Source organism: Acinonyx jubatus, chromosome D1 (genome assembly GCF_027475565.1).
Source record: "Acinonyx jubatus isolate Ajub_Pintada_27869175 chromosome D1, VMU_Ajub_asm_v1.0, whole genome shotgun sequence".
Taxonomy (NCBI): domain Eukaryota; kingdom Metazoa; phylum Chordata; class Mammalia; order Carnivora; family Felidae; genus Acinonyx; species Acinonyx jubatus.
This window is the reverse complement of record NC_069390.1, coordinates 29,737,722-29,753,609: the sequence shown is the minus strand read 5'-3', so window position 1 is coordinate 29,753,609 and position 15,888 is coordinate 29,737,722. Positions and strand designations below refer to the sequence as shown.

Below are 15,888 nucleotides of genomic sequence, written 5' to 3'. Positions count from 1 at the left end.
TCTGTTTTTACTTAAAAGGCCTTCCCCTCCTCACAGGCTTTCTCCACAGCACTCAAGATGAAAAGCAAAACCAATGACAGACACTTAGCAGGACTCAGAACTCACTCCCTTTTCCAATAAGCAAATATTTCGGAGTTAAAACTCATTATGCTTGACTTTCTCCTGTCTCAAGGTCTCTTCTCTCATTCCCCATTTGTGCCCACCCCAGTTGATCAGTCACACTCAAAGTCCAACTTGGGCTTGAGTAGGACCTCCACTATGATACAGTACGCTGTATGGCTAAATTCCAGAAATGTACAGCTGGGTAGCACTAGCTCGGTCAGGGCAGGGATTTCCATCTCTTTTCTTCTTAGCTAAAGCACCAGCACCTAAAAACACTGCCTTTAATAACCCTTTGCAGCAGAATGAATGAATTCTGGTCCCATAGAGCAAATCAATCACGGGGACAAAAGCCTGCTTCTAAAGCTCCCTGTTGTAAAGTTAGCTTAGCTAGAATGAATGGGGCAAATGAACACACTCACCAGGTCTAGCTACAGGTTGGCTTTTCAGCCTTTTCTAAAACAAGCCCAATAAGCGTCCCTTGCAGTGCTTGGCTCACCTCAGACAGTGAACACAGTAAGGCTAACTCCCGTCCTGCCCACGCTGGGCTGCTGCTGCTGCCTGCTGAAGCTTATGCAATCTGCCTCCAAGCAATTCCAAAACCTTTCACATCACATATCTTTTGAGAATCCAGTGAAAATCACAGCTCTTTCCCAGAAAAAAAATATGTATTGCACAGATTTCAAGAGATTGAAGAGGCGCCTGGAGCCCCACCATGTAAGACTAACGGTAGAATTTGAAGCAAACCAATCTAAAATCTAAGGAGTCGTTTTCTTTCTTGTTAAAGAAATGTTCATATATGCACAAAAACAGAGAGAATGATCTAAGAAACCACCACGACTTACCAGTTGTCAACATTCTGCCATTCTTGTTTCATCCATTCCCCCGTAACATTTTACATTTTTGCTTTTGCTAGAATATTTTAATGCAAATCTGAGCTATCTCTTAATTTTCTGTATAAATACTACAATATATATCCAAGTGGTCAGGACTTTTGTTTTTTTTAACATAGCCATTAAACTACTTTGACAGTCAACAAGATTAATAAGACCTCCTTCGTATCATCTGGTACCTAGACTTTTAAATTTCTTCTGTCTTAGAAATAACCTTTTGACAGTGGTTGGCTTGAATCTGGATCCAGACATGGGCCAGCCATTGGGTTGGATTGGATCGATATATTTGCTAAGGTAAGGATTCCTTTTCACTGTGTAAGCGGAAACCATCGTTATTTGATGGAAGTAACCAACTGCATGCATACATGAGATGTGGGGAGGGGCAGAAGACTGAGTTAATAAAAAATACTGCAAAAAGTTTTAAATGGGGACTCTTTAAAGCTCTTGCTTGATCCTTTCAAATCATAAAAATAAAATTAGATGACATCCCAGTTTTCTCTCAACTTCAACAGTCAGTGAAAACTATGAACCAAGTAGGTCACATTTCCTATTTCTTATCTGAATTGACAGTGGATATGCTGTCTAGAGACTACTGAGCATTTACATTTGATTTCACTCTCTCTTCCTTGAGAAGGATAAAAAATTATTGGCTACATTAAATAAAAAATCCAAAGTCCTCAGATATACGCCCTGCCTGCTCTGTGGGGACCATGCCAGATCTTTTAGGCTTCTGTTGATATATTTTGATATATTGACCCCACAATATAAAGGGTTTACCTGCTGCCTTCCTTGTGCATCCATCGTTGATGACTGTCACCCACTTTTTTCTCCACCAAAACTACCTCCGTGTCTGAACGCAGATCAGGACCTCTTACTCCCAAAACTAACTGAGGAGCAGCATGGCATATAATTTGCTCATCTCTGTATTCAAACTGCTGGTGGCAAAGCTTCTGCAATTTATTCTGCTTTGGAGAATAGCTGAGATAAAGAAAATCCCATTAGTGGCCGAAAAATGTCCCGTGCACTTGATGTGCTGGAGACCGCAAGTTCCGTTGGCGAGAGACCTGCTGTGAACTGAACTCACTTATAACGGTGAGGCATTATCATCGGGGCAGCAGCAATGTTATTTGCCTTGCACTGCCAAGCTGATGTAAAAAAGGTAGAATTCTGGGCTTATTCTGTAACAGAAATAAATGTTCATCCAAGAGAATATGAGAAACTCATCAGCATAACAAAAAGAAATTTAGTTGAAGAGATAATTTAATTAAAGGGGAAAAAGAGGGAGAAGGAGAGCGGTAAAAGGGAAATAGGGAGAAACAAAGGTGTTCAGATCATGATTGTTTCTAGCCTCTATCTCCAGATAGAATGCCATTGTTCAAGTTTTTCCATCTTCCCTGACAACTCATAGAAGATCATAAAAAAGAATGATATACTAATAAGTTAATTCAAAGGAATCTCTTGCTTAAGGATCTTAAGGCAATAAGAAGACTTATTAAACATATGAAATACCACAATGCATTGTCAATCAAATACATTTATAAATATCTATGAAGCCCCTACTCTATGCTAAAGGTCGAAGTGCCAAGACTGTTCAATTTATATAAAATGCTATCAAGTTACGCAAACGTCTAACGATTATGGAATGATACAAAGTACTATAAATTCCTATTATTTCATTGGACATTCACCAGGAAAAAATAAAATGAAAAAGAAGAAACTACATTTTCCTAATTTCTTAAAGACATCAAAGAATCTCATATGCTTATTCTTAAGTTCATTCACACATTCATTCAACAAACACACAGGCTTGGTGCTAAGTTATCAGGAGGCACAGGTGGATGAGCTTACTGCTGAATGGCAAAGACACACTAGTGAACAAGAAATTACATCACGTGGCACAAAATAAGCTAAAGGGAGAAGGGCCTTCCCACAAGTACTTGCAAATACTTAGTCACAGACACAAGAAAGACAAAAATGTGCATGTTGATGTACATGCAGCTAACAGTAAGGCAAACCCACAAGAATCATTTTGCCCCAAAGTGAGCAAATCTAAGGCCAGGTAGAAATCTCTCACAAGAATCCCTTGCAACTTTTTACCTGTATTTCTTCTGTGGTTCCACATTTTCAAAGAGTTCTTCTTCCATTTTCTTTGTAAGACTGTCATCCTCATCAAAGTCATGAGGAGTTTCCTGCCAGGCACATCTGGGAAGTGTGTGACAAGCTTTCATTCGAAGATGGGCTCTTGCATGTGAATCTCTACCAAGGTTCAGAAGCAAACACAAGAATTCTGATTTTTACTCACAGAGTTTTCTCTGAGGGATAGTCTGATCATATCCTGAAGGATATTGGTAGATCTGTAAATCGCATTTCCATTGTCGTGCCTAACATCGCAAATCCGTATCTTACTAACACATAATTTAGACGTTTTAATATAAGCCTACAAATAAAATTCCTCCATTACATAATAAATAGCACTCATCTTTACCATATTTATTTGGGAAAAAGGGGGCCATGTATTATATTTCAAAAATTGCGAGATTAAGGCTACTCGGTAGTTTAAGAAATTTATAATGAATGTGTAATGAGATTCCTTCTGCCTGCTCCATAAGTGGGTCATAATTCTGTCTGGAACAGAACAGCCTAGATTACTGCATTTCATAAAGTTTACTCATTAGACAGTGTTAAGAAATCTTAATTAACTTAACTTTTCCTCTCAAACCTAGAGAGGCTCCAAGAGCATGGGCATGTTCGTGCCAGTTTTTGATAAAGAATAATGTACTAAAACACTTAAATAGTCAGAGCTTGGATAACTGAGTCAGTCAGCCTTCTGGCTTTTTATTAAGACGAAGGTGTGAGCAGGAGCGTAGCCACCATCCGGATCCGTATATATCAAGTTCTGGGGCACTGTTCAAGGTACATTTGCTTCCATGGGATCACGACACAATATGAGGACTGCTGGGTCCAAGGCGGGTTAAATATATGCGCAAAGCAGCAAATATGCATGTATGTAAATAAAGCTAGGGGATGCGGGGAAGCTGTGAGTGCCAAGGCGCTTGTGGTTTTTGATATAGCTGCAAGTGATATCAAATTACCAAAATCTTTGGGGTCAATTCCTGTGTTAGCAGAGCAGACCATACACTTTTCAAATATAACAAAAGTATTACATGTGGCTCTGAAATTGGTGGGTAACAGCTGCCTCATTCAGAGCTGCAGCACACACAGCTTCTTAAGTCAAAAATCTAACAGTTAAAAAAACAACAGTGCCATCTTGTGTTAAAAATAAAAAACACAGCTTTCCCACTGACTGAGGAAAACAAAAAACAGAAATGTCATTCTTAGTTTTAACATATTTATCAAGGTGTAAACAAGATTCCTCCCCCAATCCAGATGTTTAATTTCCTAACTTGGAATTTATCTGTATGATCTTTGGCTTCCAGGCAAATGAAGAACAGTCAAAACAATAGACAATTTAGAACAGACCTTTCTAAATATACCTTCCTTTATTAATTCATTTGTCTACTCATTCATTTAATGACTTATATGACTCACACACGACTAATCATTCCATAGTTAGTCAACTCATTCCTTTAACTGATATTTCTTGAACATCTACTATATGATAGGCACAGAATTATAAGTGTTGGGGATACAGTGATGAACAAAACAGGTAAATTCTCAAGATTCATAGAACTTACATTCCAGTGGGCAGAAGAGAGATAATACACAAGTAAATGAATAACTAAATAATACAAGTGCCATAAGTGGAATAAAACAAGATATCATGATAGAAATTAGCTGGTGGGGAGGGGGGTCTACTTTAGCAAGGTAGTCAGAACAGACTCCTCTGAGAGATGATGCTTGAGTTGAGACCTGGAAAATGAGAAGGAGCCAGCCAGGTGAGGATCTTGGGAGAGAGAGCATTTATGGGCAGAGAAAAGAATAAATGGAAAGGTTCTGAAGCAAGAATATGTTTGGTTCATTTGAGGAACAGAAGGACACTGGGTCATAGGTGTGCAGTGAGTGGAAAAGGTACTATGTGAAGAGGCTCTTAAAGTGGGCAGGGACTGCCTATAATTCAGTAAGGAAATGAGAAAGTTTTCCCTGAGTTCCATGCTAAAAAGGCCCTTTCTCCCACAAAGAAGCAAAGCTGAAGTGAGTACTCCCAGAGTTCTTTTCCATTTTGCTTATTTTTATTACCAGAAATCTTTACACAGAACCTAGCTATCAAACGGGTTCCTTCCTTGTGCAGGGTAGCTCAGTCGGTTAAGAGTCTGACTTCAGCTCAGGTCATGATCTCAAGGTTCATGATTTGGGCCCCTTGTTGGGCTCTGTGCTGACAGTTCAGAGCCTGGAGCCTGTTTCAGATTCTGTGTCTCCCTTTCTCTCTGACCCTCTCCTGCTCGTTCTCTCTCTCTCTCTCAAAAATAAATATTGAAAAAAAATTTTTTTAAAAAAGCGTTCCTTCTAGATCTGTTTAGCCTCTTGCTTTATGGATGCCCCTCCTTAAATCATCCCACCTCTCAAATATGTAAAACTTCCAAACAAACATATCTAAGGAAGTCTGGGGAAATCTTAAAGTGACTGTCTAATATAAGGTGATTTAGGATTGAGTCATCAGAAGTGGTTCAAAGAACTAGTGAAAGCCCGGAAAAGAGATAACCCAGTAGGCTGATGACAGAGAACTTTGAATATTTTATTTTATTTTATTTATTTATTTTCAATATATGAAGTTTATTGTCAAATTGGTTTCCATACAACACCCAGTGCTCATCCCAAAAGGTGCCCTCCTCAATACCCATACCCTCCCCTCCCTCCCACCCCCCATCAACCCTCAGTTGGTTCTCAGTTTTTAATAGTCTCTTATGCTTTGGCTCTCTTCCACTCTAGCCTCTTCTTTTTTTTTCCTTCCCCTCCCCCATGGGTTTCTGTTAAGTTTCTCCGGATCCACATAAGAGTGAAACCATATGGTATCTGTCTTTCTCTGTATGACTTATTTCACTTAGCATCACACTCTCCAGTTCCATCCATGTTGCTACAAAGGGCCATATTTCATTCTTTCTCATTGCCACGTAGTACTCCATTGTGTATATAAACCACAATTTCTTTATCCATTCATCAATCGATGGACATTTAGGCTCTTTCCATAATTTGGCTATTGTTGAGAGTGCTGCTATGAACATTGGGGTACAAGTGCCCCTATGCATCAGTACTCCTGTATCCCTTGGGTAAATTCCTAGCAGTGCTATTGCTGGGTCATAGGGTAGGTCTATTTTTAATTTTCTGAGGAACCTCCACACTGTTTTCCAGAGTGGCTGCACCAATTTGCATTCCCACCAACAGTGCAAGAGGGTTCCCGTTTCTCCACATCCTCTCCAGCATCTATAGTCTCCTGATTTGTTCGTTTTGGCCACTCTGACTGCGTGAGGTGATATCTGAGTGTGGTTTTGATTTGTATTTCCCTGATGAGGAGCGACGTTGAGCATCTTTTCATGTGCCTGTTGGCCATCTGGATGTCTTCTTTAGAGAAGTGTCTAATCATGTTTTCTGCCCATTTCTTCACTGGGTTATTTGTTTTTCAGGTGTGGAGTTTGGTGAGCTCTTTATAGATTTTGGATACTAGCCCTTTGTCCGATATGTCATTTGCAAATATCTTTTCCTATTCCGTTGGTTGCCTTTTAGTTTTGTTGGTTGTTTCCTTTGCTGTGCAGAAGCTTTTCATCTTCATGAGGTCCCAATAGTTCATTTTTGCTTTTAATTCCCTTGCCTTTGGAGATGTGTCAAGTAAGAAAGTGCTGTGGCTGAGGTCAGAGAGGTTTTTTTCCTTTCTCCTCTAGGGTTTTGCTGGTTTCCTGTCTCACATTCAGGTCTTTCATCCATTTTGAGTTTATTTTTGTGAATGGTGTGAGGAAGTGGTCTAGTTTCAACCTTCTGCATGTTACTGTCCAGTTCTCCCAGCACCATTTGTTAAAGAGACTTGTCTTTTTTCCATTGGATATTCTTTCCTGCTTTGTCAAAGACGAGTTGGCCGTACGTTTGTGGGTCTAGTTCTGGGGTTTCTATTCTATTCCATTGGTCTATGTGTCTGTTTTTGTGCCAATACCATGCTGTCTTGATGATGACAGCTTTGTAGTAGAGGCTAAAGTCTGGGATTGTGATGCCTCCTGCTTTGGTCTTCTGCTTCAAAATTACTTTGGCTATTCGGGACCTTTTATGGTTCCATATGAATTTTAGGATTGCTTGTTCTAGTTTCGAGAAGAATGCTGGTGCAATTTTGATTGGGATTGCATTGAATGTGTAGATAGCTTTGGGTAGTATTGACATTTTGACAATATTTATTCTTCCAGTCCGTGAGCACGGAATGTTTTTCCATTTCTTTATATCTTCTTCAATTTCCTTCATAAGCTTTCTATAGTTTTCAGCATACAGATCCTTTACATCTTTGGTTAGATTTATTCCTACGTATTTTATGCTTCTTGGTGCAATTGTGAATGGGATCAGTTTCTTTATGTGTCTTTCTGTTGCTTCATTATTAGTGTATAAGAATGCAACTGGTCCTGGACTCTTATTTGTTGGGAGATTTTTGATGACTGATTCAATTTCTTTGCTGGTTATGGGTCTGTTAAGCTTTCTATTTCCTCCTGATTGAGTTTTGGAAGTGTGTGGGTGTTTAGGAATTTGTCCATTTCTTCCAGGTTGTCCAGTTTGTTGGCATATAATTTTTCATAGTATTCCCTGATAATTGCTTGTATCTCTGAGGGATTGGTTGTAATAATTCCATTTTCATTCATGATTTTATCTATTTGGGTCATCTCCCTTTTCTTTTTGAGAAGCTTGGCTAGAGGTTTATCAATTTTGTTTATGTTTTCAAAGAACCAACTCTTGGTTTCATTGATCTGTTCTACAGTTTTTTTAGATTCCATATTGTTTATTTCTGCTCTGATCTTTACTATTTCTTCTTCTGCTGGATTTAGGCTGTCTTTGCTGTTCTGCTTCCATTTCCTTTAGGTATGCTGTTAGATTTTGTATTTGGGATTTTTCTTGTTTCTTGAGATAGGCCTGGATTGCAATGTATTTTCCTCTCAGGACTGCTTTCGCTGCATCCCAAAGCGTTTGGATTGTTGTATTTTCCTTTTCGTTTGTTTCCATATATTTTTTAATTTCTTCTCTAATTGCCTGGTTGACCCATTCATTCTTTAGTAGGGTGTTCTTTAACCTCCATGCTTTTGGAGGTTTTCCAGACTTTTTCCTGTGGTTGATTTCAAGCTTCATAGCATTGTGGTCTGAAAGTATGCATGGTATGATTTCAATTCTTGTATACTTATGAAGGGCTGTTTTGTGACCCAGTATGTGATCTATCTTGGAGAATGTTCCATGTGCACTCGAGAAGAAAGTATATTCTGTTGCTTTGGGATGAAGAGTTCTAAATATATCTGTCAAGTCCACCTGATCCAATGTATCATTCAGGGCCCTTGTTTCTTTATTGACCGTGTGTCTACATGATCTATCCATTTCTGTAAGTGGAGTGTTAAAGTCCCCTGCAATTACCACATTCTTATCAATAAGGTTGCTTATGTTTGTAATTGTTTTATATATTTGGGGGCTCCTGTATTTGGCGCATAGGCATTTATAATTGTTAGCTCTTCCTGATGCATAGACCCTGTGATTATTATATAATGCCCTTCTTCATCTCTTGTTACAGCCTTTAATTTAAAGTCTAGTTTGTCTGATATAAGTATGGCTACTCCAGCTTTCTTTTGACTTCCAGTGGCATAATAAATAGTTCTCCATCCCCTCATTATCAATCTGAAGGTGTCCTCAGGTCTAAAATGAGTCTCTTGTAGACAGCAAATAGATAGGTCTTGTTTTTTTATCCATTCTGATACCCTATGTCTTTTGGTTGGCACATTTAGTCCATTTACATTCAGTGTTATTATAGAAAGATATGGGTTTAGAGTCACTGTGATGTCTGTAGGTTTCATGCTTGTAGTGATGTCTCTGGTACTTTGTCTCACAGGATCCCCCTTAGGATCTCTTGTAGGGCTGGTTTAGTGGTGACGAATTCCTTCAGTTTTTGTTTGTTTGGGAAGACCTTTATCTCTCCTTCTGTTCTAAATGACAGACTTCTGGATAAAGGATTCTCGGCTGCATATTTTTTCTGTTCATCACATTGAAGATCTCCTGCCCTTCCTTTCTGGGCTGCCAGGTTTCAGTAGAGAGATCGGTCACGAGTCTTATAGGTCTCCCTTTATATGTTAAAACACGTTTCTCTCTAGCTGCTTTCAGAATTTTCTCTTTATCCTTGTATTTTGCCAGTTTCACTATGATATGTCATGCAGAAGATCAATTCAAGTTAGGTCTGAAGGGAGTTCTCTGTGCCTCTTGGATTTCAATGCCTTTTTCCTTTCCCAGATCCGGGAAGTTCTCAGCTATTATTTCTTAAAGTACACCTTCAGCACCTTTCCCTCTCTCTTCCTCCTCCTCTTCCGTGGGCCTCTCATCTGTGCTTGGCTCCAGAGACTCCATTCTGCTAGTCTTCTGGTGGTTTTCTGGGTTATTTAGGCAGGTGTAGGTGGAATCTAAGTGATCAGCAGGACGCGCGGTGAACCCAGCATCCTCCTACACTGCCATCTTCCCAGGATCCCATATGAATTGTGTTCTTAAGGACTTTTAAGTAGAGAGGAATGGTATGGACAGAGAAAAAAATGAAATCATAGGATGGAGATATTCTAAATTTCAACATTAGAATGGTCTGCCTTACAAACTAGTGATGTCCCTGTTACTATGAGTATTCAAGAAAAGATGTGATCAAAAGAGCCTATCTGGAAGGTGCAAGAGATTCCTGCCTTATGTTCTGAGTGGACTAAATCAGTTCTACCTCAAGGACTCCAGGACCTGATGAAATCTATAAGTTAGAACAATGTAGATCTTTGCTCTCAGAAATGTTCTTTCTTTTTTCTTACTTTCTGTGTACTTTTTTCCCATGTGCAGTCTAATAATTCAGAGGCTAGATGATACATTCTTAAGAAATTCTCTAGCCATTGAGGAATATACCATGTAGTTCAAATCATCTCTTTCTGAAAAAGGCCTTCTGATGCCTTTGTTAGTGTCAGGACATGAGACCAGATGAATCATTCAACAATGAGGGGTTTGTTTCCTAAAATGTCCTTATATTTGAGTTGATATCCTTATAATTGAGGGGTAGAAGCAGTCTTTTAAAATAGTTTGTAACAATGATATATAAATTAATATTCACTATTATCACAATGGTAATTGACTAGCCATATATGGCTTTAGAATTTAGAAACTCACTCAATCATTCCTTCATTTATTCAGTAAATAATTAAAGGCAGCTATCCTGGTCTTCACACAGCATGTGTGACAAGAGTTTTTGCCCTCATGGATTTCCCAGGCTGGTGGTTGTTGGGGAGGGGCACGTGGTGGTGGGGACTGATAGGCACATTGCTGTGTGCAGTCATTACCATGATTGTTTTCAATGATGAAGAACCATTCCACAGATGAATACCAGGCAGGTCAAGGCACTTCAGGTGGAGAGAAGCAAGTGGCTCAGAGGCGTACAATAGTGCATAAATGGAATGTGCCACGTTCAGCGACAGCTTGTAGTTGCTGAGCTGGGGCTTAGTTCATGTGTCAGGAAGAAACAAGTGTGGAGTGGAGGTGGGCCTGGGGGTGCAAATGAGGGTCAATGACAGGCCTGGACTCAGGTCAGAAGGGCTTGATTACAGACTAAGTATTTTTTCTATCTGCAGTATGTAGCCACTGAAGAACTGTATAAAAAGGATTAGGTTTTAGAAAGATTAACTGTCTGTGGGTGGAACTTTGAGGTGAACTGGAAGGAGGAGAAAATGGAGATAGAGACCAATCAGAAAACTACTTCAGTGACCCAGGATGACAACTGTATATTAACATGAATCCAGCTTGAATCTATATTAATTTAATTGTTCCTGGAATCAACATTTATGGAGACAAAACATGATGAATTCCTCAAATAATTGGCAATTCCAAAATTCTAGTCTTCTAAAAACTGTAATATAATAACAAAATAGCTGAAAGTAGATCCTTGTGATGGCTGAACATGGAAGCTCCAGCTCTATCTTTTGGACAGAAAACTAATTAAATATTTACCAGCTCTTCACCTGACATACATTTCACAAACTCGGTGTGGGTTCCCCGTATGGGCTCTGTGCTGTTATTGAGCTAATGAGCTGAGTTCAAATAGGAAACAGGTAGCTTTTCTGGCCACACTGATTACTTACAGAATTTCACTGGAAGCATTTTCCATTGTTAAAGCATTTTTTTCCATTTGCTTTTCCTTTGGTCCCATAATTTGCTTTTCTTCTCCAAAAATTGCTACAGGTTTATGCACAGCAAGCTTGGCTCCAGACACAATGTCACTTTGCACTTCTAAAACAAGAGCTGAGCAGAAACATGCAAATTGCAAGGACATTAGTTATGATCGCAGAACACCAGGAATTTGAAAACACACATTAAAATAAAAATGCAGACAATTTTCAACTATTTGGCCTAAGAGAACACATTCTAACTGTAATTAATAGTTGCTCTTTAATAAATTGGATTTCACTTAATTTTTGTAGATTCCTTCCTCTCAAGATATTGTCAGTCAAAAGTACTAGAAATAGAGGTTCATATCCAAAATATACAAAGAACTCATAAAATCCAATACCTGAAAAAATCTGATTAAAAAATGGGCAGAGGACCCGAATAGACATTCTTCCAGAGAAGATATACAGATGGCCAACCTACACATGAAAAGATGCTCAGCATCACTAAACATCAGGGAAATGCAAATCAAAACCTCACTGAGATATCAGCTCACATCTGTCAGAATGTCTATTATCAAAAAGACAAAAAAATAACAAATGTTGGCAAAGATGTTGAGAAAAGGCAGCCCTCGTGCACTCTTGGTGGGGATGTACTTTTGGGGCACCCACTACGGAAAACAGTATGGAGGTTCCTCTGTTAAAAACAGAACTACTGTATGGTCTAGCAATTCCACTTCTAGGTATTTATCCAAAGAAAATGAAAACACTAATTTGAAAAGACATATGTACCCCTATGTAGATCATAGCAGTATTTACAATAGCCAAGATATGGAAACAATCTAAATGTCCATGGGAAGATGAATGGATAAAAAGTGCATGTGTGTACACACACAATGGAATATTATGCAGCCATAGAAAATGAGATCTTGCCATTTGCATCAACATGGATGTACCTCCAGAGTATAATGCTACATAAAATAAGGCAGAGAGAGAAAGACATGTGTAGAATCTAAAAAACAAACAAAGCAAAACTGAAACAGACTCACAGATACAGAGAACAAACTGATAATTGTCAGAAGGGTAGAAGGGTGGATGAAATAGATAAAGGGGGTTAAGAGGTATAATCTTCCAGTTATAAAGAAGACATGGGGATGTAATATACAGCATAGGGAATATCATCAATAATATTGTAACAACTTTGTATGGTGACAAATGGTAACTAGATTTATTGCAGTGACAATTTCATAATGTATACAAATATCAAATCACTATATTATATACTTGAAACAAATACAACACCATATATCAATTAACTTTCGATTTAAAAAGTGCCTAAGGAAAAAAAAAGTACTAAAAAATAGGTGTTTCCAAAAAAATGTTATTTAGTTATTTAGTTAGTTATTGTAAATTCTAGCCTTTCAAATGGGCATATTATTTACATATATATCTCTGATCATTCTCTAGGATCCTAAATTCCTCAGTGGAAGTCCCCAAAGCCTTGAAAGCTGCATGCAAAACTTACTGTACAGCATTCAATATATGTAACAGGGAGACGTTTTAAATTATATTAGTGATTTTTCTCTTTTGTCGTTCTATACATAGGACCTTTGTCCTAGTTCCTGGGGTAGCCTTAAGGGAAGGAGGAGGACCATAAGTTGATAAGAAATGTTACAAAAGGAAAGCAAAATACAAAGATAGTGTGACACTCAAGTACAGCATGTTGCCATAAGACAAAGGCCATGTCAATCAGGATGACACTGTCATGATTTAGGTTTTTTCTAAACACTGTTAGCTCCCACTGAGCATATCAAAGCTTTAACATCAAGGTTGACTTGGAGAAAACCTACCATTTCTGGGCCTGAGGGAATTTAAGACAGAAGACAGAGGAAAGCAGAAAAACAGCACTGGGTATCATGATTCCCCCTACAGGCTTCACTTCAGGTATCTACGCTACACCAAGGAAACACTGAGGACACTGTTCATTGTTGAGAACACTGTGATGAGTCACCTCTCAAGTTGCCTTCACCACTCCAATCTGAGGTACAGTTGTATCGACCTGGATCTTGTTTCTGAGGGGTGTGGCCATGACCCAAGATGTGCCGACAGTCATGCTGGGAAGGTTTCCAGAAGTAGTTGCCAAGGAGGGGTGAAGGGGTCTTGTAATAAAGATTTCAGAGATGACCACTCAGACACAGCCAGGCTTCAGAGGGCCAGAGAGAGCAGAAAGGCTGGGTCAGGCAGGAAGCACCTCCCATCCAAAGCATTGTCTGGGCCAAAGGAATGGAACATGGTCACCCAGCCATGAATATCAGCCAGCAAGACCCAGAAAGCAAGACACCCTGTCCCCCAAGTTCTTCCCTTCTATCTGAGAGAAGAACTGAGGGAGACTCTGGGGAATGGGAAATATGAAAGCTCTCCCTAAAGGGACAATTTAAATTAGTTGGATGGGCCAAAATTTAAACCTGATTGGACATTTTATGTTTTCCTTAATGGAAAACAAAGAAGACTAAATTCTTTTTACTTTTCTTTTTTTTTTTTTTTATTTTGTTAACATTTATTAATTTTTGGGAGACCGACAGAGACAGAGTGTGAGTGGGAGAGGGGCAGAGAGGGAGACACAGAATCCGAAGCAGGCTCCAGGCTCTGAGCTGTCAGCACAGAGCCCAATGTGGGGCTCAAACTCACAAACCAGGAGATCATGACCTGAGCTGAAGTCGGATGCTCAACCAGCTGAGTCACCCAGGCACCCCTGGAAGACTGAATTTGTTAAAGACGAAATAAATTACACTTTCTTTGCACATCACTGTGTAGTGTGAATGAAAATATGCAATCCTGTTAAATACATACATTAGTTTAAAGAGCTAAACAGCAGGATATAGGGGTGAAATATGACCTATTTAAACAAGCACGGATTAAAAAAAGGCAGAATCAAGTATTTAATTTTGGCAATATATTTTATGGTAAATAATCCCAATGCTTACCCTCTATCTTATGTATGCTGCAGAAAGTTTGAATTTTAGAAATATCTGATGCTAAGTTCCTCAGGAAGATTTGCTTCTTTTGCTGAACAACGGACACATCAGGATTGATCCAATGTTCTCCACATGAAACATATACCTGGCAAAGAAATGAGTCTCTGATCCCATGTACAACTCTTCACAGCAGGATTATTTGTAATCGCCCAAATCAGCCCAAAGTACAAACACAATGTCCTATAATCAGCAAATGGTTAAGCAAACTGTGACACCATTGACAAATACTCAGTGATAAAAAGGCAAAACTATTGATAAACCTAACAACTTTGAAAGATCTCAAGGGTTTTATACTAAGGAAAAAAAAAGTACTTCTCCATACCATCTTTGCAACTTCCTGTAACTCTGTAATTTTTCAAAATAAAGTTATATAAATAATTTGTTAAAGGAAGGAAGGAAAGAAGAAAGAAAGGAAAGGAGGGACCCAGGGAGGGAGGGAGAGATCAGGGGTTTGTAAACTAGGGCTGAGGCCCATTTCTGGCCTGCTGTCTGTTTTTGTAAATAGAGTTTTATTAGAACACAGGTCCATTCGTGTACATGCTGTGACTGCTTTTGTGCATACAGTGCAAGAGGTGATGTTTCGATAGAGACCATATGGTTTGTAAATATTTATAAACTAACCTTTTACAGAAAAACTTTGACAATGACTGACTGGTATGGATGAACCTGTCATATGTTAATGTGGTGATTTCTAGATGCTCAGATTACAGATCATACCTGTTCTTCATGTTGCTTCTATGTCTGTCTTAAATGAATTCATATTTCTTTGAAGTAAGAAAAAACAGGGTGATATATGCAGAACATTCAGTTAAGAAGAAAAATGACACTCAGTGCTGCCACTTCCATGGTCCCACACTGGTGATTATACACATTCTCTGCATGACGACCCAGGGACAACTTTCTCGAAGACTTCTTTTTGAACAACAGCCTTCCTTTTCTCCTCTGTACACACTTGATCATGTAACTGTTGACGTTTCCATCTCTATGTTGGCTGCTCAGTGACAGGTTTGTTTCTAGCAAATATACAGGATCTTATAACAGTCACTCCCAACTTCATCCTACCTCCCTTCACCTCAGGGCCTCAGAGACTTTTCCTTCCCTTCCCTTTACCTTTTTGTATCATGTGGTCTAATGCAATCCACCTAATTCTTTCTGCAATAACACAATGAATAAACACAGCAGCAAAGGAGAGGAAAACCAACAAACTAAAACCTTGGAAGTGAGACAAGTGGAATTCAAAAGAGATCTATCTACCAGACTCCAAGGACACAGACTTTCCCCTCTGTCATGCTGCTTCTGACATTGGTCACTGGTACTTCAGTTTAAGACTCCCTCAAGGGGTGGCGGAGGGGGAGGGGGTGACACTTGGGTGGCTCAGTCGGTTAAGTGGCTCAAGTCATGAGCTGTAGTTTCATTTCGTGAGTTGGAGCCTGGCATTGGGCTTCCTGCTGTCAGTGCAGAGCCTGCTTTGGATCCTCTGTCCCCAACTCTCTCAGCCCCTCCCTTCCCCCCACTCTGTCTCTCTCAAAAATAAATAAACATAAAAAAAAAAGATTCTCTCAA

General features: G+C 39.2%; 1 protein-coding gene across 4 annotated transcripts in view; it reads right to left on the bottom strand.

Moving 5' to 3' along the window:
• The window catches only part of DCDC1 (doublecortin domain containing 1), a 486,403-nt gene that overhangs the window by 56,284 nt on the left and 414,231 nt on the right, over nucleotides 1-15,888 (bottom strand). For all 4 annotated transcript variants that reach the window (XM_053203333.1, XM_053203334.1, XM_053203331.1 and 1 more), the window contains 4 exons: nucleotides 14,275-14,410; nucleotides 11,267-11,426; nucleotides 3,090-3,248; nucleotides 1,770-1,970 (listed from right to left, as the gene is read on the bottom strand). In XM_053203333.1, coding sequence (XP_053059308.1) covers nucleotides 1,770-1,970; nucleotides 3,090-3,248; nucleotides 11,267-11,426; nucleotides 14,275-14,410 — 656 coding nt within the window. The remainder of the gene's footprint in view (nucleotides 1-1,769; nucleotides 1,971-3,089; nucleotides 3,249-11,266; nucleotides 11,427-14,274; nucleotides 14,411-15,888) is intronic.